This window comes from Epinephelus moara, chromosome 22 (genome assembly GCF_006386435.1).
Source record: "Epinephelus moara isolate mb chromosome 22, YSFRI_EMoa_1.0, whole genome shotgun sequence".
Lineage (NCBI taxonomy): Eukaryota > Metazoa > Chordata > Actinopteri > Perciformes > Serranidae > Epinephelus > Epinephelus moara.
Window position 1 is genome coordinate 22,035,226 of NC_065527.1, and position 21,923 is coordinate 22,057,148.

At 41.4% G+C, this 21,923-nt stretch overlaps 3 protein-coding genes across 5 annotated transcripts; all 3 read right to left on the reverse strand.

Annotated features, from left to right (window-relative positions):
• Positions 1-4,903: 4,903 nt before the first annotated feature.
• s100s (S100 calcium binding protein S) lies at positions 4,904-7,799 on the reverse strand. 3 transcript variants are annotated; one of them, XM_050034181.1, is made up of 4 exons: positions 7,710-7,799; positions 6,408-6,454; positions 5,907-6,060; positions 4,904-5,700 (listed from the first exon to the last, which is right to left on the reverse strand). In XM_050034181.1, exons 2-4 carry the CDS (start codon positions 6,419-6,421, stop codon positions 5,506-5,508), a joined length of 363 nt encoding a protein of 120 aa, XP_049890138.1. In that variant the 5' UTR covers positions 6,422-6,454; positions 7,710-7,799; the 3' UTR covers positions 4,904-5,505. The 3 variants fall into 3 exon arrangements, with proteins under 3 accessions (XP_049890138.1, XP_049890139.1, XP_049890140.1); XM_050034182.1 differs by having other exon boundaries at positions 6,404-6,454; positions 7,710-7,784; XM_050034183.1 differs by lacking the exon at positions 7,710-7,799 and having other exon boundaries at positions 6,329-6,445.
• Positions 7,800-8,230: 431 nt separating this feature from the next.
• Positions 8,231-15,669, reverse strand: s100u (S100 calcium binding protein U). Its single transcript, XM_050034177.1, has 3 exons — positions 15,512-15,669; positions 12,664-12,794; positions 8,231-12,322 (listed from the first exon to the last, which is right to left on the reverse strand). Exons 2-3 carry the CDS (start codon positions 12,781-12,783, stop codon positions 11,759-11,761), a joined length of 684 nt encoding a protein of 227 aa, XP_049890134.1. The 5' UTR covers positions 12,784-12,794; positions 15,512-15,669; the 3' UTR covers positions 8,231-11,758.
• Positions 15,670-18,530: 2,861 nt separating this feature from the next.
• Positions 18,531-21,558, reverse strand: s100a11 (S100 calcium binding protein A11). Its single transcript, XM_050034186.1, has 3 exons — positions 21,401-21,558; positions 21,165-21,311; positions 18,531-18,868 (listed from the first exon to the last, which is right to left on the reverse strand). The coding sequence occupies exons 2-3, from the start codon at positions 21,291-21,293 to the stop codon at positions 18,740-18,742; spliced, it is 258 nt and encodes an 85-aa protein (XP_049890143.1). The 5' UTR covers positions 21,294-21,311; positions 21,401-21,558; the 3' UTR covers positions 18,531-18,739.
• Positions 21,559-21,923: the final 365 nt, after the last annotated feature.

Below are 21,923 nucleotides of genomic sequence, written 5' to 3' on the forward strand. Positions count from 1 at the left end.
TCACATTTAAAAATGTGTGTTTTTTCAATGCTGCTTATCGCAAGGGCCCTCCAACTGTGATGATCGACATGAAACATGAATGGCCCTGGAGCCAGTGTTTGTGGGCTACTGTAGAAACATGGTGGCATAACATGGCGATCTCCATGGATGAGGACCTGTTCCCAGTGTAGATATAAACAAAAGCACAACAATTCTTACTTTCAGGGTAATTAGAAAACATACTTATTATATTATATACTATTTCTGCCAGTTAACCCCCCTAAATCCTAGACCCAGGGCCAGTGCAGTACTTGAGTAAATGTGATTAGTTACTTTCCACCACTGCCTGTTATATCAAAGCACGCTCTTTATGAATCAGGAGTGCCAGGTCCTTGTAACTCATATGTCTCCTGACTCCTCTCTGGCAGTGCTGCAGCCATAAGGTCTCCCTCCGGTATTCTAGCAAGATAGATTTCATGAACCTGAGGAAAGCGGGCCTTCTCAAATTCTGCCCAAGAGAGAGCGAGCTACACCTGGAAAGGAATTAATCATCACATGATATAGACCTGGAGCCATCTATGCTACTGTATACCTGAATGAATGATTTCATTTTGTTCTCACATGTATGTCACTCTACTCTCATGCAATCGCTGCTCGGGCTTTCATGACAGCTTGACGTGAGCGCTGCCTGATGGACGTGGCGGCTTGACATCTGGGTGTCGCTTGACCTGCTCTGTTGGTAACCGAAGTGTCCCTGCCTTCCTTATCAGATGCTTCAGGCACAGAGCCAGTGACATGGCCTGGCTTTGTGTTGCTCATCTCCTCTCCTCACACAGGCAGCACCTGCCACGTGTGATCCATCAACAGAGACTCTTGCCTTTTAGCCTGAAACGGCTCACCTTGTAAGGTCAGGCGTGGCTTTAGATACTGTTTGCAGGATGTCCTCGAGCCATTGTTTGTCCAAGTGTGGTTGAAGAGGCCGTGTGACTGAAAATTAAGTAACTGCCCTGGAGCATAACTCTGGGAGGATGTCTGTCTCGCCCTGTCCCACAACTGCTACACCTCAATTACCAGCCCAAAATCAACTGAACAAACATCAACCCACTCTCATTTGAATACAAAATAGACCTGGAGTATGCACAAAATAACACTTGTTATATGTGAAGGACAAAGCCTTTCATAATTCTACTCAGCAGTTTAAACACTACTCTTTTAAATTATAAGACAATTAGCATGATTTGTAACCCTCCTACAGCTAAGTGAATTTACTCTGTGCTAAAGTACAATTTTTAGGTAGCTGTATTTCCATTTGGTGTTATTTAATACTTTTACTCCTCTACGTTTCACTGGCAAATAGTGTAGTTTTTTACTGCACTACATTTTATATGAATTTGTGTACATTTATATCACAATATTGCTCAAGATATTTCAATAAAAACACATGCTAAGCTCATGAAACACAATGCCTTGTTAAAGGTTAAAACAGGAGTTTCCAACCTTTTTGGCAGTAGTGTGTAGTCGGGGCCCCTGTCACATTTCAGATGAGCTGCTTGCAGTTTCACCATGGAGAGATTTCCCATTTAAACTTAGACGGTTTCATTCAAGTAAGAAGTAAAGATTAGAAAAAAGTCTGTAAAATGAATGTTGATTGTCTGTAGAAAACATTTTCTCGTCTTTCCTATCCCATTGATTATCTCATGACCACTCATCATGAATGTACTACTGAGTGGGGCTACTGGGCACAAGCTCAGGGGCCAAAAGTGTCAAGGGCCCCCCTGGTCCTCATTTGCAAAGTGTAACTCAAATTACTGTAACATGCACCAACCAGGAAATACTCAAACTGACCACAGAGAGATTCAAAGGATCTGAAAAGAGACACAAAACCACAAAATATTTGCGCCTATTGTCTCAAAATTTGACCATATTTATCATGTCTCCCTTTGAAGAGGTTGATAAGTTACAGAATTAAGATGAAACTTTGGTGTTGATGCGCCACTATTAACAATATAATAACATAATATTATATAATGCATAACTTGGAGTACAGTTTGGAATTATTTGGAGTTTTTGGCATTATACCACAGATATGTTACATTTGTTTTTGTTGTTTGTTTCATATGTATGACGTAGTTCAGATGTTTATGTATGTATATGTATATGAGCTGACTCTCTCATCAGGAGGAGGAGGGGTGGATGACACTGATGTCAAGCAGCAGAAAGCAGCAGACCACAATTTGAACCAACAAAAACAAGTATTTTTTAATGACAGTTTGGGTCATGTCCAGAGGCGTTTGTAACAACAAATATAAGCTTCTCTTTTTTTTAATTTTGTTTGTTTGTTTTTTACAACCATTTGGTACATTTTCAGCAGTGTTTGTAATAGCAAAACCAAGCAGCAACCTGAGGGTCTGAAAATTGAAGCCAATGTGGAGGTGCCAAAAACTGCAGTTCTTTAAATGGCCACTTGAGGCCGGCTCCAAAACGATCAGTCTCAATATAATCCACTGCTCGCTCCTCCACAGCTCCACCCTCTTGTCCAAATATGGTCACTTCTGGCTCCAAAAAAAACAAGGAGGAGCTGGCCAGGGCTTGTGGCTTTAAAACAGCAGTCCACAAACCAATGGATGATGTCATGGTGGCTATGTCCATTATTTTACACAGTCTAAAACTGTGTATTTTAAGCGAAAACATGATGTTTTTTCCAATCCTAACCAAGTGGTTTTGTGCCTAAAACTAACAGTGCATTAACCACAGCATTGTTACAACATGACGTGCTGAAGTAAAGGATCTGAATGCTTTATCCACCACTGTACTTAAACTATGTGTGTGGCAGTTTGCACTTGACATAAGGCGTCATGACTTTTGCAACTGTTCCCCTTAGCATATTAAATAATTCCCTTTTTTTAAGTAATGCATCTGCAGTTGCCTTATTCATTATCTTTAGGATTGTAACACGTTTTTCATCGTCATTTAATCTCTCCTCTCCTTCTCCATAAGATGTTTTTTGTTTTCTGTCTTTTGTCGTGCACGAAAGCAGCAGTTTTATTGCTCCTTTGGAACAAGAAAACAGGTAACCAAGGCTGTTAACAGTCATCACAGGTTGTTTGTCTCCCTTCAGGCTACAACAGGGTTAACAGCCACAGACAGTGTTTTGTTTTGAATTGTTTACCTATCTGCAGGGCAGGCACTTCAAGCACAAATATTCAAAGTGTCCAATCAGAGGACGCCTTCAGAGAACACAGCGGGGCCGAGGAATGAAAGCAGATAGGATGAACCCCGCCCATAGACGCTGGCTGACCTGGCGTCAGTTTCTTACAGTAATATTGCTGAAGGTAAGAAGAGGAGGCTCATTAGTGTTCAAGCACAATTACACCGATGAGTAAAGAAATCCTTCCAGTTGAGAGGAGAGGATCTGTGATTCAGCTGCTCAGCATTTCGTCTTTAAAACTGACAAGCAGCTGTAGAAGCCAATGAGGTGGAAGAAGATGTGTTGATTTACTGATCTGTGTGTGTGTGTGTGTTCGACACTGAGGGACACTAAGTGTGCTAACAGTCACAGCAACTTGAACATTCCTCTGTGATTATACCACTGCTTTCCAAGTTACATACTTGACTAATGTACTCCATAAATTGGATTCACTCCCCGCCAATGCAGTCCTTCCTTCATTCACAAACACACGCAGACACACGCACACGCACACACACACTCTTTATCTGCCCTCACACCCTTTCTCTTTCTCTTTCTATCTCCCTCTTCCTCTCCTCCCTCTGTCTCTCCCTCTCTTTTGAAGAAGTTTTCCATGCAGATCCAAGTCAAACATCTGGGTCAGCTTATATCTAGTGGAACAAGACTTGCAGGATATTGTTGGCAGGATGTGTGAGCTGGAGCAGTTTACTCTGTGGGAATCCCCAATACACACACACACACACACACACACACACACACACACACAGAGAGAGACATGGACCTTCACACACCAACGCACTCACAGTTTGCTGGCATTGTTTCTCTCTGCGCCATTCAACGTGATTTCCAGGTGCAGCAATTCATGCCCGACATGTCGACAAATGCTTGTGCAGCATGAGGGATTTAAAGGGATAGTATGGATTTTTTGAAGTAGTAGTGGGTTCGACAAGGTATTCATAGACACTGTTTTCTACACAGTAGATGTCAGTCAACTCTCCCCCAGTTTGGAGAAGCAGGTTGGAGTTTGACACAGATGCTAAGCAATGTACTGCTGTGGATGGGGGCTAGAAACAATGTGTATTTAAGCCACTTAAATGAATCAATAACCATTTGAATGTACTCTATATTGACAGTTATTTTCACCACTTAACCTGTCCACCAGACAGCCTGTTCTGACAGGGAAGCCCTTAACAGCTTCAGTTCCCCATCTATGCTCTCGTCAAAGGAACCAAACTCCATGGACAAAAACAGACATTTTAGCTCGCTAATTACGGGAGCTGCTGGTCTAGCGCTGTTCCAGTCAGTTAGTTCATTTATGTTATTGTGTGACTCTGGTGAATCTGAGCTAACTGTTTCAAACACCAGTCATACAATAACACAAACAAGATAACTGTTTGAGGCCAGCAGCTCCTGTGTTCAGTAATTTTAAATCATTGTTTTTCTCAGTGGAGTCTGGCTTTGAAGAGAGTGACATTGGAAATCATGTCTGGCGGCAAGGTAAAGCTGTGGAAAATATTCTAAATACAGCATACACTTAAACTGATATTGATTTTTTTAGGTGGCTAAAATACGTTTTGTTGCTGACCCCTCCACAGCAGTACATAGCTTAACTTCTGTGCAAACACTGATATCTACTGTATGTAATATACTGTCTATGGATAAGAAATTCATACAACCCCACTTAAAAAATCTGAAGTATCCCTTTAAGTAGGTGAAACCAAAACACACTACAATTAATTACTGGTTAGATGTCATGTTTAATATTTTGAAGAATGCATTGGTTATTACCAAAAAGGATTACAAAATATGTGCAGAAAAAGGGGATAAATCATATTGTTCAACGCTGAGTACATACAATTATATGATAATCTGTAATATATGTCTTATTTAATTATTCATGTGCAAGAAGTGCTCCAACATTCTGGTGTGCGTTCTGCAAAACTTCCTTTCTTTCCAGTGCACTATTCAGAACATACAAGAACCGTCTAAGCTGCTCTATTTGAGTTGATAGAAGTTGAAATATACCCTGTTCTGTGTGTAAAGTCACTCTCTGCTTTGAGTGCAACTAGCTCCGGATATGCTGTGGTATGACAAACAGTTGCCGAGGAGAAAACCCTACTCCTGCTGAATGCCCCGTGTGCTGTGAACCCACAAACTGCTGGACTGCTCTCCTTGTGTGTAGTTGTAGTGTTTACGGATTGCACAAGACAAAAATCCATTGCAACTCTGTCCTCCTTCTCTCTGCTCTCTCCCCCTCCTCCTCCCCACCCCCCTCCCCTTCCCCTTCTTTCCACCTCTCCCTCCCACTTTACTCCCCCCCCTTCCTCTCTTGCACTGATTCAAGCTTTCTTCTCCGCTGACTCGCCTTTGTCGTCTTTCGGTTTCTCATCAGTCTTGCAATCCAGGAAGAAGTCGTTGCAGGCGACGGTGAGGGCGCCCATCAGGATGATGAACTCAGTGAAGTCCACCTCCCCGTCGTTGTTGGCGTCCAAGTCGTTCATCACCTTCTCAACCGCTTCATTATCTTTGGAGCCCTGTCAGAGAGGGGGAACAGAGAGAGTTAAGAATGCGTTCTGTGCTATGAGTGTGTGTGGGCATACACCACTGCACAAGCTTGTCTGAACTTGCTCCTTTGAGTATGTGAGCGCATACCTTCACTCATGTGTCGCATATTTGCAAACTGCACCAGTGCGTTAGGGTACAACTACATATTTGCCTCCTCACACACTCCTTCTCTTACCCCTAAGTAAGTCCCCAGCTCCTCTAGTAGCAGCTCCTTCAGTTCCCCTCTGCTCAGCGTGTACTTGTCGCCCTCCTTCCCAGAGTACTTGTGGAAGGTCTTTATGAGCATCTGCATGGCACTCTCCAGGTTGGAACTGGGCTCCTTGGACATGCTGCAAAGGAATCGGGTCAAAAGGTCAGACTCCGTTGCAAAATGCCCGCTCCAGCCCCAGCTGCATGTGCGGTCACATGGCAGTCAAGGGTGAAGCCACCTCCAAGTCAAAGTAATAGTTGAAGAGGCAGATGGATGGATGAATGGATGGAAGGAAAGATGTTTTCCTATGTCTACATAACAGGGTTGAATAGCGCTCTGCATGTAGCGCAGAGGCTATTGCTAACCCTAGTTTAAGTAGCGTGGTCACTGTGTGTGTGTGACCTTACTTGTTTTCTACATTTCAGAGGTTTGGATGGAAAAGATGGAGGATAGCTTTGGAAAAGCTTTTCGAACAATCTTACACACATTGTGTCCGGCATCTTGGAGCTTCTTGTGCTGGACTTGTGGAGAGACTGCACACACAGACACAGATAAGTCACTGTCAATGATGCAGAGTTAGAAAAGCACTCTACATGTTACCTCAAAGATAGTTTAAAGAACATCTGAGCTGTTTTGAAAGTCCGCTTCCTGGGTTATTGCTCTTGCAAGCTGAATGGATGATGCATGCAACAATTAAGACTGTGGTATCGGTGAAAAGCAGTTTCAGTGTTAAACATTTTCTCTGTCTGTTAATCATGTAACAGCCGCGTCATTCAAGATGGAAGCCGGGAGAGAAACACAAAACTCAGGAGGTAATCACGTTCAGAAGCTGAGTAACCTGAGGTGCCAGCATACTTCATGCATACAGGTGACGGCACACATTCACTTCCACACTTGCTTAGTCACATTCAGCCTTCAACCTCACATCTATTTAGGGCTCTAGCTTTATAAAAATAAAAATTTATTGGCATTATTTTGAGGCTAATCCATAATTGCACAGAACACTGAGGGGACACAATCAATCCGTCAACCAATCCCTGTGCATGATTTATTAACTATCAGCTATTACAAAGGGAGACAGGGATGCTTAATGTCAGTCACCCAGTTATTGCCTCTCGTCATGCTGCGGAGCATTGTGCCGGAGAGGTCAGAGCTGGAAGCGGCGGAGACAAAAGAGGAGGCAGGTGGACACCAAAGCTGGCTAACTGGAAAATCTATAGGGGTCATCTGTCTCATTGACTGACACAATACAATAGGAAACCATGGAGACGAAAATGCCATCAGTAACACAATATTGACTATAATGAATATGCACTATGTAAGCTTGATGACGGAGCAGTATCTATGCTGAGTGACATATAAAGTAAAAGCCGTGTTTAAAAAATGAATGCAGGAAATACTGATTTACTAATGCTTTGGTAAATTCATGTCACATATTTTGCATATTTTATTCTACATCAGTGCCAGTATATTGTCATTTCTTAACACTGCTTTGCCATAAATCCCTACTGGCTTCACTTGTTTGATGCATAAATTCCCTGTCATGCTCCTATCAAAGCTTGCACATCAATAGAAAGTACCTCAACAAGAAAAAAAAAAGTTGAAATGAAGTCCTCCACTGAGCACCCACTACTCAGTGTCCTGCTGCAAAGTTTTTTTTTGATGTTCCATCTATTTCCTGCAGTTGCATGGCAGATAAAATGCTTTCAATTTACTTCGCAGGTAAACCTTCATTAGTTAGAGAGGAGAAAGTGCAGTAGAGAAACCCCTCTATGCTGTCTGTCTTACCTTAGTGTTGATGGAGGGCCTCCTTTGTCTTTGAAGAGGTGCAGGGGACTGAGCCAAGGCAGAGATGGATGGGGAGAGAGTTTGCCAGTGGCTTAAATATCACCTGCCCCTCTTCCGTCTCCTCCTCCTCCTCCGCACCCCCCCAAACTCCTTCACTCTTACATACCTCTATTTCTCTATTCTCTCTCTCTCTTTGCAGGTGCTCTCTCTCCATCACACAGACATGTGCACACAAGAATGTAGGTTTTATTTCAACATTGGGGGCACACATTTGTAACGGGGATTGGGGGTCCTCTGCCAGAGAACTTTTTGGGAATGAAACACTTATTTTCGTGCATAAATGTTTGGTTTGATTGCCTTTCATTTTGTCAAAATTCAAGTCTTATGCTGCATGCACGTGTTCTAAATATAGAGAGAGACGTGTCACCTTTGCACCCCCCTCAAAATCTACACCTATGCATGCACATAGTAACCAGATTCTTGCAAGTAATGGAGCACATAGCAGACCACACAAATAAGAATATAGTATCGTCACAGTTTAATTCAATATTAGCCATTACACGTTACATAGAATTAGCAAAAATGATACAGCATTACATATGAAGTTGAAATACAAGCATAGTGGAGTTTACTGGACATGACAGTGGACTGTGTCCAACTGCTTAGCAAACACACCCTCTAGTACTTGGCAGGAAATATGCAGAGTACATCAACACACAATGATGAAAGCCTGCACAATATCCTGGGAATGGTCCCATAATCACAAACACTTTTACCCAAAAGCACATCCATATACTTGTATGTACACTTTTTCGCATCCGCTGGGAGGATTCTAAACACAGGCTTTTTTATCTTCATCTAGTGTGTCACACAATGAATGAGACTTATTGTGTGTCAATGAAAAATCTGGCTGCAAACACTCCCCACTGCAAATCTGATGCGTTTTGTTCCAGCATGTTTTTAATCTACACAGAGTTAAGGCTGGGTGGGGTTCACACTATGGGACAGTAACAAAAAACTGCCGGTGCAGACAATTCAACCACTTTGTAAAAAAAAAAAAACGTAGCTCTCACAGTTCACTCCGTCCATCCGCTGTTCCAAATAGGCCAAAAGAAAGCATTAGCTGCGATAGAATAATTTCCAGATGATGTTTAATTCAGGTCTGTTCACGCTAAATTCAGAAATCTGTTGCAAGTGCAAGTCCAGTCATTTTAAACGTGATTTTTGCTTTATCCAGTTTCTTTTTAACCATAATTTTGCTTATGACGATTGGCTGAGAGCAAAGAAAGAACACAAAGCTGCACAAAACTCGCCTGGCCCATGGGGAATAGCAATAAGGTATGCATCTATATCTATACATATCTATGTATGTATAGAAATATACAGATATAGAAAAGATGCAAATACCTGAGGCCTATGTACAAGTTGAACAGAAAGCTGGCTGTAGATGGTGCAAGAGAGTGATATGTTTCCATTATTCACAGGAAGTACCATGATTAGAAAATGTTTTGATATAAAAAGAATATAGGTTTCAATAAAAAGAAATAATAATATAGCCTAAATAGCCCAAAATGTCCAATAAGTTTGTTAGTAATAGAGCATGCAGAAAACACAGCGTACTACGAGTATAAAGGCTGAGCAGAGTGAGTGTAAATGACAGTATTTACAATGGGAGTGTCGCAGTGAGGCAGGGTGACCACATGACTCAGGTTTATTTGTCTTGCCAATTTTGCTGCTGAGCAGTTTGAAGTGCCAGGTGCTACTACAGTGCAAAAGGTGCACATTTGGTAGTGTGCCCAAAATGTGTGTGCCTTAAGCACTACGCGAGCTGGCCAGGTGCAGATATAGCAGGCCTGAAACATGAGCCTTTTTCTCATGACTGCATTATTGATGATGAGACAATTTACAAATCATTAAATTGTAATTAACAAATTGCATATAATGTGACAATGTTTTTTCAAGTGATCTCCATAGTGGTCCGAACAAGAAAGAGTGAGGTTAAAAAAGTTAAATATAAAGAGGCCATGTTGAACTTAAATATTTGGCCACAATAATTCCAATACAATGTAATTAGTAGAAATACGTTTCTGATAGCATGCAACATTTTATGTATTAGCCTGTTGTACAAGATCACACCACATAGATTCATATTTATGGCTCAGTATTCTTTTTTTTTTGCTTACAAAAGCACAACCTCTCACTGACATTACCACCTCATCTAATGGGCAGGATCACTAGAGCCCAGGATTGCTTTCATGTAATTGTTTGTGTCCTAGGGTGTGTTACCCATCAAATGTCTTATCCAGTAGTTGCCCAATGCCTGTGACACAAGGATCCAGTTGCAGGTCAAACAGGGTCTTAAAACTGAGGGTGTGACCGACAAACAAGCACGCAAACCCGAAAGACCAGCAGAAAACAACAAGCAACAATTAGCAAGTTTCAGTTACTCCAGATAATGTAGCATCCAGTACATTTATGGATCAATAACCATTGAAATACCATTTGGTTTGCAAGACACAAAGCAAATTAACTGTATCTGCCACCAGGTGACACCTCTTATGGGCTTCTTTACTTCTTGGTGTTTGTTATCTTGTTCTTCTCTACCAGTCCTAATGTAGGTGGATTAGGCTGCATGAATACTCTCGCCGAGCCATATGTCACCAGTCTGCTCCCATGATACTATTTTGGGCTCCCTTTCGACCCTAAGGGTCCTTTGGTGTGGATCCCATTCACAAACCTAAATTATTTAGCCAAGAGCCATGCTTAATCTTCCAGTTCCTAATCCTTGGCTGACTGCAAGTGAGCAGAATAAACTGCAGCATTCAGATGAAGTGAACCTCTCTGGGAATTACAGAAATTAAAAAGAGACAGAGAGCCGATAAAGTAGATTAGAAGGCAAATGAGGTGTGAGGGTGTATTAATATGGGCTAAAGTAATGCAAAGCTTCAGCAAAACAATGTGTTTATTGTCATGCCAAGTCAGCTCCATAGCACTGTGAGTTAAAAAATGAGAATGTTAAAAAAAAAAAAAAAAAGATATAGTGTTATTGACAGATTTTCATGCAACCATTATAGGTAGAGTTTGACATTGTGGATGAATTATAAGATTTCTTGCCAAGAGCTTGATGAGAAGTTTAATACCACTGTCATGTCTGTTCAGTTAATATGAGGCTACAGCTAGCAGCCAGTTAGCTTAGCATGAACACTGGAAACAGAGAAACCGCTAGCTTGGCCTTGCTAACAAAATCCACCTACCAGCAACTCTAAAGCTCGCTTGTTGTTACACAAAAACAAAAATGAAACTGCCTAGATAGCATTGTTAGCTTTATAGGTACTGGTTGGTGGATTTTGTTGCATTCAAAGAGAGCCGTGCTTGCCGTTTCCACCCTGTTTCCAGTCGCTACACTAAAATGAGCTAACCGGCTAATAGGGTGGTGTCAATCGTTTCATCCAACTCTAAGCAAGAAAGCTAAGGAGCACATTTACCAAAATCTACAACTATTCCTGCAGATGTTTTACCACAAACCAATGTACAGGCCTAGTAAGTAGTGTAGAGGAGTTGAAGAAAAGACCCAGGTAAAGATTGAAGTGGGGACAGGACAGTATTTAAACTTGGCTGCAGTGACACTTTGGTCACATGTGTCAGTGTGCTGCTGCAGGTAAATCATATTTTGCAGTAAAGTTTTCACAGGGATATGGCATGCATATGATAGTGTACGTTCACATGCTATCATACTATCATAATGAGGTAAATGTGCTATATAGTGGGATGCACATGCTGTACATATGATCATAGTGGTAATGAGTAGTACAAAGCAATGATTCTACTGTCATGTACATGTATTTATTTTTACGATATTCAAGGAGTGGGGTTTCTTCAGAGCTGGGTTTGTAGTGTTTGAACTTTTACTGATATTGTCAAAGCTGAATTAACTTGAATTTTTTTTTAGTGGCTTACCGACATATTTTGGCATTAATGCTGTGTTTTGTGTAGTGCTGAATTAAGCATGTAGTGTGATTTCTTTTCTTTATGAATGAATGGATTGTCCCCTATGAGGTGCCCTCCTCTGTCTTCTTCTCCACTTCTTCTTCCACAGCTGCAGGCAGCTTCTCCACTGCTTCTACCACCTTTTCTGTTTCCTCCTTCTTCTCCTCTTCTTTCACGACCACTCCCGCTGCAGCTGCTGCCTCCTCTAATGCTGCCTCCGCCACTGCTGCTGCTTGCTTCTCAGCTTCCTTTATCGCCTCAGGGTCTGCCTCCACCTCTGACTTGACTTCTACCATTGTTTCTATCTTTCCATCTGCATTTTCTTCAACTACCTTTACAACAGTAACTACTTCTACCTTTGACTCTTCATTTGCTTCTGGCTTTGCTTCCGCCTTTGGCTCTGCGTTTGCTTCTGGCTTCTCTTCCTCTTTTTCTGGGGTGCTTTGTGCCACTTGTCCGGACGCAGCATTTTGGGCTGGCTCCTCTTTGGCGAGGCTGCGCTGATCGCTGAGCGAGACTGCCAGGTAGCCGACCAGCTTCAGGTACTCCTCAAAACCGACCTTGCCATCCTGGTTGGCATCCAGTCCCTGGCCCATGTTGTTGACCGCCTCCTTGCTGTCTGTGTCCTGGAGAGTAGGCACACACAACCATGAAACAATCAAGCATGATGATTAGTAACATTACCTGGACTCCCACTGGTGAAATCACCACACTCAATAAGTAAATGACCCTCTATCAGTGGCTCTATCTCCATTATAATGCTGATGAATGTCACTCTATCATATCAGATCACCTTCCCCCATTCACCTTCTGTATATTACACCCCCATTTGGTCACAATGCCCATGTTAAAAACCTAAACAGGTTTAAACTAGTCAGTGCTAATGCAAAATGTGCTTTTCTGTGAGGTGGTTACATAATATAAGCGTTGGTAATATTTCAGAGAGGTTCAATAAAGATTTCCTAACCGCAAGGATGTTGGAGAGCTGGTTCTTGACAAGGCTCTGGAATTGACTCTTTCCTAGACTCTCCTTTCCTTTAGTTGACTTCAGGAAGACCTTCACCATGGTCTGAATAGCAGCCTCCATGACTCCTCTCTCTGGGAAAAGGAAGAGGTCAAGACAGTGGTGTCAGATAGTTAGACAGATAGACAGAGTCACAAACTGCAGGCTGAGTGATTAAAGATGTTGCTGCTGTAGTGTGCAGTGTGAGACAGGAAGTTCCAAGACGGTCTGATTCAAAACACATTCGAGTGATAGGCACGTCCAGTGGAAAATGAAACAGAGGATGTCCTCGTGTCTCTGCGAGGCCTTTCGTTTCAGGTGTTGAGTCTAAAGCCGCAATAAGGGAGGGACGGTGACGTGAGATAAGTGGAGAGGGTGAGAGGGAGTCTGATTGAGAGACAAGCTGCGATGCACAATGGAAGTTCTGATCTTTGATAGGTCATCTGATCTACTGAAGCTACCAAGGGGACTGGGCTTCAGATTACCTAAGGGATTACCTAGTCCCTGTCTGCTCCGCTCCCTCTCTCTCTCTCTCTTTCTTTTTTGTCTTTCTTTCTCTCTCACCAGCTGTACTGGCCTCTCTCTTTCAGTGCCACTCTCTCTTCCTATGCCTGCCACTATCTCATCCTCGTTTTCACTTTGCTGGCTCTTTGTTCTTATCGAGCCTTCATGCTGTTGTACACAAATGCACGCTAAACTATTTGACAATGAGGCTTGATAAGGCGTTTATGGCTTTTTGTTAGCAGCCACTTCCTGCACAATAATTTAAGTCTACCAAGACATTTACAATTTAGATGTCGACAGATGTTCAGGTTATCTACAGACATTTCTCCAAATGTAAAACATGCCAATAGGTGACACAGCTTTGCAGGAATTCCATTCATTGCTGTCTGTAGAGATCACTTAGACAGGAATTTACAGGCCAACTCTGAGCTAGTTTGCCCCAAAGCAGTGAGAGGATATGTTCAAGGCGACTGTACTCGTCTGTCAGCTTCAGTATTCAAATGCTGCAGAGCAAACAACAGTTTGTGCTGGTGAGAAAACACACTGCAGACTCCTCATCTCCAAGGCAGGAGCATCTTGCTCATGGTTGTTTGTAGACGACAAATTCATGGCTCAATTATTGAAGTGTGTGTCACACTGGAGCACCCTCCAGCTAAGCAATTTTTCCACAGCAGCGGTCACTTCAAGCATATGTGGCCAATTAGTGGCATGGGCCTGTTAGTCTCATTAGACCATGAGTGACAGAGAGCTCTGACGCCGTAGCAAAGGGCCATTAAAGGCTAAAATTTCACACGAACCCTTTCAGATTTTGCTCATTTACGTGGTCTGTGTCATTTTGCTGTGACCCATTTGACCACCACATAGGTACAATACAACCACAAGTTTGCATGCAGCAGAGGAAGCGTATCTTTTTTAATCGTCATCACAGCTGTCACTGAACAATTATGTTATAAGCATGGATTCATAAAACAGATATATTTGCCACATCTTCTTAAAAACTTTCATCGCCTTATTTAATGTCTTGGTCAGTTTCTGTGATATCAGAGACACAGCCTGTGTTGTGTAGGAACTTTAGGGGACTTCTTCCTGCACCGGTTGGTGACACACCCTCCAGCAGCCTGAGTACACAAGGGCCTCAACGGCTCTCAGTGCGTCCTGTCCAAAAATACCCAGCAAAGGCATTTCTTCTATTCCTGGATTGACATTTCTGTCCATTCACACATTCATTATTTACCTAGTGACCTTTCTTAAGGTGGTATTGCCCGCTTGGACAGAGTCCCAACACGTGCCCTAATTTCGACAAATGCATTGCATCACCCCTCCCACGTCAGAGCCTCATCTTGTCCCACGCAAGAGACATACTGATCCCCCGTTATTTGTCTTAAAGGCCAAAAAACAACAACTGTGCAAATAATTAAATATACAGGCCTACAACCTGAGGTTTCCCGTTTCCCTCCACAGCCCAAAGGAGATTGAGTGTTGCGTTTCCAAACGGGCGAATGTGATACGGTATGTGCGCAGAGTAATGACAATACTCTCGTGTGGCATAAAATATTAACAGAGGAACAAGTTAGGTTGTGGCTGTAAATTGCGGTGAGCAGACGTACAGCGTCTTTCATCTAATTCCTCAGCTTGGTTTGAAAATACAGACAATTGATCGCTGATCGTTGCGCAACATAACAGCAGCTTTGCCAGGACTCATCATCATTACACCCATACGCAATTTTAAATACGAAATACCAGAGTTAAAATAAGTTGTAATAAACTACACATCTCCATCAAAATCCACCCAGCAAGCCAAGCTGTCATTCTAGTGGGGCCTCTGTGTAAAAAACATATTGTGCGCAAAATGTTGATTTTGCGCAAAATTGCGCTTTTACGCGCGACCCGGATGCCAACTGGATACACAATACATAAGCTTAATACTCTGCCACCTCAAGTCACTTCAATTTTTCATAGGCTGTTTGCAACTGATCGGCAACTTGACAACTGATCTACATCAAAATATCAAATATCTTTCCGAGAGAGAGAGAGAGCATATGGTAATCAAACGCCGCCAATAAAACCCAAAAAGTAATAAAAGCAGAATAACCACTAACTATTATCATCTTTTCTAAAAGTGCAACGTGAGCTTAAAAACTTTCTGAGGGCTGGAGTCATTGAAACTCGTCCTGTGCTCAGACCGCGGCCAAGTTTCATGGGATGGCTCTTGCAAGAGTCTATCGAAACGTGGCAAAAACGATGAACAAATACAATGCTTACACGCAGGAGAAACTTCAAAGAATCCAGAAAGACGCATTCAACTCACCGTATACCGTCTGTGGGACAAGAGAAGTGTATAAATGTGCACAAATTTGAGTTTCTGCCCTCTTCTCCGCCTTTCTACGCCGCTTTGAGCCCAGAGAACTTGCCAAACTAGTAGGACAGCAGAATCTCTTCCGTGATTTAGGTTTTTTTTCTTTCCTTAAAACTTTTCCCCCTGACAAGTCAAAGGGCGTGTACCTGGGAGAGTGAGAGGGAGAAGTGGGAATGTGGAAGAGCGCGGCTCTAACTGTCAGGAAAAGGGAGTGAAAGTGTATCAAAACACTTAAAGTTGGTTTTTATTGGAATTATCTTTGGCTCACGGGCCAGCTGTTTCACGTCATGTGTGATTTGCGCAGTTTCACGCCAACTAGCCAGGCTTGTGGCTTGGAGCGGCTTCATCTGCAGGGACGAGGAGACAGGGCGGGTGGGATTACTTCATCCGCACAAAGCTTTGTCGCTTTCAAAACTATTTTACTTATTAAACGTAGACACTTTGGAACGGAAAGCAAAGCTATCATGTATAATCTGGCAGTCATTTCTAGAGAGGATGTGCAAATACCAGACGTGTTAAAGGGACATAAATTCAAAATGCACCAAAAATATGTTACAGAGGTGAACAAAATCATACTTTTCACCACAAAGCCATTTAAAACCAGAGGTAAAAGAAGTATTTACATCATTTACTTAAATAAAAATGCTAATACCACATACTCATAAGTAATAGTCCAGTACTCAAAACCAGGTGTAGTTTTCGGGGTAGCGGGGGTGGCCCCAGGGGACACTTCCCCCTCAGTATGTAGAACATATGCATTTGTATCCCACAGTAAAAGCATGAAAGTTGCAGAAGACTTTTATTTCAACAAATATAAAAATATTTACACTGTAAACTGAAAAACAAAAACAACCCCAACAACCACAAATTGCCGCATAAAAAATCACCAGAATTGTTGAAACTAAGTGTTTGATGCTATTCATTTTCTGGTGGAGGATCCCTAAACCCTCTGTTGCCCTTTTTAAATCTTACTCTTAAGTGAAAGTATCTAAGTAGAAGTACTCAATGTTCCCTGTAACTATTATATATAATGTTTTTGGATTAATGTCACTGCTGCATTAATGTGTATGTTGCATTTTATTGCTGTCAATGTGCTCATTTTGAGTTCTTTATATACTGTTGGGTCAGTGCTGGACCATAAGCAAAGGTGAACAGCCACTCTTATTAGTATATTTTATATCTATCACATTTGTTATAGACAAAAAAAGAAGTTATAAGAGATCAACAAAGGTGAAGAACTCAGCTTACAACCAATAAACAATAAAAGAATATGGTATGTGCACATTTCATTTTTCCTTCTTCCTCTTCTTTTACTTTTTGTTTTATTATGTACTGCCTTTCCATTTCCTCTTACTATATTGCTCTCCACATATACTCCACTCCACCATTTTCCTTGTATTCAGTTATTTTTGAATGTGAAAAAGACACAGAAAAAAAAGAGGGAGCACCAGTGGAAGTTTGCCCAGGGCACCGAACGTGCCAGCATTGACCCAACAGTACATAAGGAAGTTAAAATTAGCCCAACCTTAAACATCTACAACAGTAGAATACACTGTAAATATGAATGCAGCAGTAATACTAATCCAAAAACATCATATATAACAGTAAAACATGGACACTGCACAACTTTTACTTTTACTTTTGATACTTTTGGCAGCCGCCTATGTCACAGGGACATCTGGGTTGGGTAATTCAATCTACAGCAATGCATCATATTGTATAAGATCATCACATGTGTGTAGTGTATTGTGTGTAGTGTAATGTATTTTTTTTTTTTTTTTTTTTAAAAGTTAGCATTTCATTTTGTCAGAAAAACAGCCCTTCGTGTGCATTTTCCTGCTGATCCAAGAGGGTTTTTAAAGAGTTTACGTAGCTGAAGAAGTAGGAGAATTTTCTCAATGGTATAATATTTCCCTCTGAGGTGTAGTGGAGAAGCAAAAAGCTGCATAAAATGTAGATACTGTATCAGTACCTCAAGTTTCTACTTAAGTACAGTGCTTGGGTAAATGTACTTGAATGCATTCTACCACTGGTTAAAACTCACATTCGGCTGTGTTTGAGGGTCAAGCTTTTCCCCACTGCCACATTTGAGAGTAAAATAATCTTGAAAATACTACAAGACAGCCGGCGTGGGTGGCAGAAGTGGTGCAAGAGGTAAAGCAGTCCTGCCAGATTCTTGAAAGGGCTTTCAAATATTTCTTCCCCTCCGCATAGTAAATCTGACTACCGGTGCTTCTCTCTGAGGATAAGCGACACACAAGCCTCCACACTCAGGTTATCTGGGAAAGCTCTTGACTGCCCACTAAGGAGACTTCCCTACACTGACAACATACACTCATCCTACACTAGATGGGCACCCTGCTCTTTTTGTCCCTCGCTTTAATGCTGCTGACTCATTTGCCCGTCGTCACTCCTCCCACACTGGCACCTTGGCATGTTTAATTCCGATACAAAGGTCACATTTTCTTATCTGTTGACAGATCCGTGTTTTCTGTTTTTTAACATCAGTTAGCGGAACCTTTTTTCTTTCACAAGATTAAAACAGGCCTATAGGCTATAAAACAGCTGGGGAGCAAGCCAGCACACATAACTCTGTCTAGACATCAGAATGAACACAAAGTGACCGTATAACACCGAGAATTAACAGATAAACAAGGACAATGCAATTAAACGACAAAGCTCCAAATGTCCCAGAAATAACAGGGTATGTTTGGTCCACATACCCCCATTACACAGTCCACTGAGGCCCCAGTGACAGACAGTGAAGACTACGCTTTATGCTTGGACAGGCAGCTTTGTGCAGGCATTATGACGCTCTATGGAACAAGATATGGTCCGGATGGTGTATTTGTGGCAGCAGTAACGCATATAGGATTACAGGCTCCTAAATCAAGGCTGTAATACACTCCCGCTCAAATGTGGGTGCCTGGACATCATATAATGTGGTGAATGAATGACAGGAGACAGAGTGTTGGTGGCTGAGGGTTCAGGACAATGAAGCCTTTAATTCAAAGTTCCCTGCGTTCAACAAATGGTTAACTAAAGAGTTACACATGTGGCACTGGTGGAGTGATAAAAGAATTCGAATACCTTTGAGTTTACAGTCGGACAGCTTCACTTGAGCCGATTGCACAATCTGCTCAAAACCACATATTGACAGAAGACGGCGAGTTGTACTGACTAAAAGCCCCCCTGTTTGCTTGCCAGTTTTCCAATCAGCTGCCAGAACTCGGAGAAAGTCAGCTCCCCATCGTTGTTTTCATCCAGCGAGCCCATGAGCTCCTCGATGGCCCCGGGGTCGCTGGCGTTCTGTAGGTGATCACAGAGAGGGGACCCTGATCAGTGTGAGCTGCAAACGTCAAGTGTGTCTACTCTGCAAGACTGTCCTGCCATCTAATGGCCGAGTGTAGTAATAAATATAACTGAAGCACAAATTCATTTACTGCCACACAATGTTCTCTGATGATAAAATCCTGCATATTTTAACTGTGTTTGTGTTTGATTATATGTTATGTATATCAGTGGACAACATAGGGAAATGGAACTCAAACACAATCACTTACAAAGTCAAAAATAAAATGCATTCAGTCAATATGTGCTGTAAAGGTGTACAATTCATATATCTTTGTGTCTGACTTATTTGTAAACATGATTATTTCCTGTCTATGATCATAGATATGTAATCCAACATTAAATTTACAAATTTTGAATTAACTGGTGACAAATTTGATCATCGGCTAAAGGGGTAGTTCAACTATCAAAAATACATGTTTCCTCTCATCTGTAGTGCTACAGTATTTATCAGTCTTGGCATGAGCTGCATAGTGTTGGAGATATCGCCTGTAGAGATGTCTGCCTTATCTCCAATATAATGGAATTAGATTTCACTAGATGACAAAAAAAAGTACATTTGAAAAACTCCAGAAATCTCTTCAAGAAATCATGACCCAGTTACTCAAGATAATCCACAGACCTTGTTGTGAGCAGTTTCATGTTGGAACTATTTTCTTTCTATTGAATTACATTCGCCAACCGTATCACCCTCCAGAAGGAAGCATGCATCTACTCATGGACGTGAGGCTTGTTTCGTGACAGCATAAATTGTAAACAATAATGGCGTCCTCCTTGGCTGACCTGTAACATTAGCTAACTCAGTGTGTGCTAACAGATGGCGGATGTAGTTCGGTAGAGAGAAAATAGTTCCTACATGAAACTGCTCACAACAGGGTCTGTGGATTATCTTGAGTAACCGGGTCATGATTTCTATAAAGAGACATTGCTGTTGAGTTTGTCAAATGCACTTTTCTGGTGCTTGGAGCACCACAGTCTGAGTTCCATTATACTGGAGAGAAGGCAGACATCTCTACGGCCGGTAACTCCAACACTGAGCAACTCACACCAAAACAATCTGTACTGATAAACAGCACTACAGGTAAGAGTAAATATATGTATTTTTGGTTTTGAAGTGAACTGTCCCTTTAATCAATTAAGTGATTTTTCAATTAAAACTATTAAACATATGATCGGCTATAAAATATGGCGTTTGCTTGCTTTCCTCCATTTTATACCACTGTAAATTAATTTCTTTCCCAGACAAATGATGTCATTTTAAGACAGCTGGAAATCATAAAGTGTCAATTTAAAGATTTTTTTTTACCCTTGATACACATTTCCATACATTAATCAAGTAATGGGAAAAGGTAATTAGTAGATTGACAAAGAAAATTAGCTTCAGCTGCAGCCCTAGTATATTGATTTAAATGTTGCAGCATGATACCTCATAATAACATGCAGCATACAAATACAACTGTGGTACTGGAATAAAAGTATATAATTATAATAATGTATGAAATATACACGTACATTGTATTTTCCTATGCAGATATACAAGTTGATGATTTTTTCATTTTGGCTACCCAGTGGATCACGCTCCACTTAAAACTAAGGATGGAGATAGCAGTGGAGTTGTATCTAAAAACAATACACCCACAGTAATATGACTGAATGAATGAATATCTACAGTGGCATCTCAAGAGGCTGAAGACATGTTGCATCATGAACTACAGTCTCTTTGATATCAAGCTGTCAGTGCCCAGGATACAAAGTCAGATAGAAACAAGATAGAAATCAGCAGGGAAGTGGCTCAGGAGCTGAGTTATTATATAGTTTTGTATTTTTCATTAGTTTTTATTTTTATTCAGTTTAGTTTAAATTTGTTTCCAGAGCAGTTTTGCCTGTTTTAGTTTAGTTTTAGTTTAGTTTTTATTAGTTTCAGAGTTCTTTTTTAAAATTATAATATGAGGCAGGGGCAAGATTTAAGGAGTTCAGAATAGGTATAACAATACAAACAGAAAACTTTGTGTTTTGTAGTCATGTAGATATCCCAGTCTAAATTAACACCTGCACCGATGCCTCATTGTGCTTGTTGTGTTGATGAATTTCCACAAATTGACAAAAACTAAAGACATTTCCTGTATATTTTATTTTAATTTAGTTAGTTTTGTTTTTATGTTTATTTCAGTAAATTTTTTTGTACACCCTGTTTTGGTTTTTAATTAAGTTTTAGTTAACTATAATAACTTTGCACAGAGCGTCTTAGATTTACCTTGACATAGTTGGGCAGCTGAGAGGACACTAGGTTGTGGAATTCGTCTTTGCTCAGGGTGCTGGAGGATCCATCTTTCCCAGCGTACGTCTTGAACTCGGTGACAAGGGTGCAGATGGCAGATTCCATGATGCTTCGTGCTGAGACCTGGAAAGTAAATGACAATAGCCTCAACACACAGTTTCCACTCAAGATATTAGCCAAATTGTGCAGAAAAGCAGAAGCCGTGGTCTCACCTTTTGCGTCTAGATGCTGCGCAGCGTGTTTAACAGCTGGTAGCAAGAACCTTGTCCTTCCACTCTGACCATTACCTCTCCCAATATATACGCTTCATCTCTGTTCACTGATGCACACATCAGCGGAAAACACTTAACCTGCCCTCTTCTGCCCCCATCCAACAGGCTGACCTTATCTCTGCCTGATTTCCACTAAAAAAAACTGCACACATACACAACTACATAAACACACACACACACACAAAACTGAAGAAAAAAAAAACTGCCACTGTGTCCAAATTTGTACTGAGGATAGCACAAAACCCCTTCAGTCTGTTTGCGGAGCAAGGATCTCTGTCAGGCCGTTCTAATCAAGCGACTGAATCATGCATGTCTAAGCAGTAATTAGTTTATACAAAACATGACTCAAATAATGCGGCATTCAGGGCGATACACACTCACACACACACTGTCTCATGTGCAAGTCTTTCCGATTACAGGAGTAAATGTGTGTAAAAAAAGAAAGAAATGGTAACTTTTATTT

Excerpts from the sequence above, each read along its gene's own strand:
- s100s (XM_050034181.1), bottom strand. Across the intron at positions 5,701-5,906 it reads AGCTGGGGACTTACTTAGGG|GGCTCCAAAGATAATGAAGC; the intron begins GTAAGAGAAGGA and ends CCTCTCTGACAG.
- s100a11 (XM_050034186.1), bottom strand. The coding sequence starts at position 21,293 with ATGGAATCTGCCATCTGCACCCTTGTCACCGAGTTCAAGACGTACGCT. Across the intron at positions 18,869-21,164 it reads AGCTGCCCAACTATGTCAAG|AACGCCAGCGACCCCGGGGC; the intron begins GTAAATCTAAGA and ends GATCACCTACAG.
- s100u (XM_050034177.1), bottom strand. The coding sequence starts at position 12,783 with ATGGAGGCTGCTATTCAGACCATGGTGAAGGTCTTCCTGAAGTCAACT. Across the intron at positions 12,323-12,663 it reads AGCTCTCCAACATCCTTGCG|GACACAGACAGCAAGGAGGC; the intron begins GTTAGGAAATCT and ends CCTACTCTCCAG.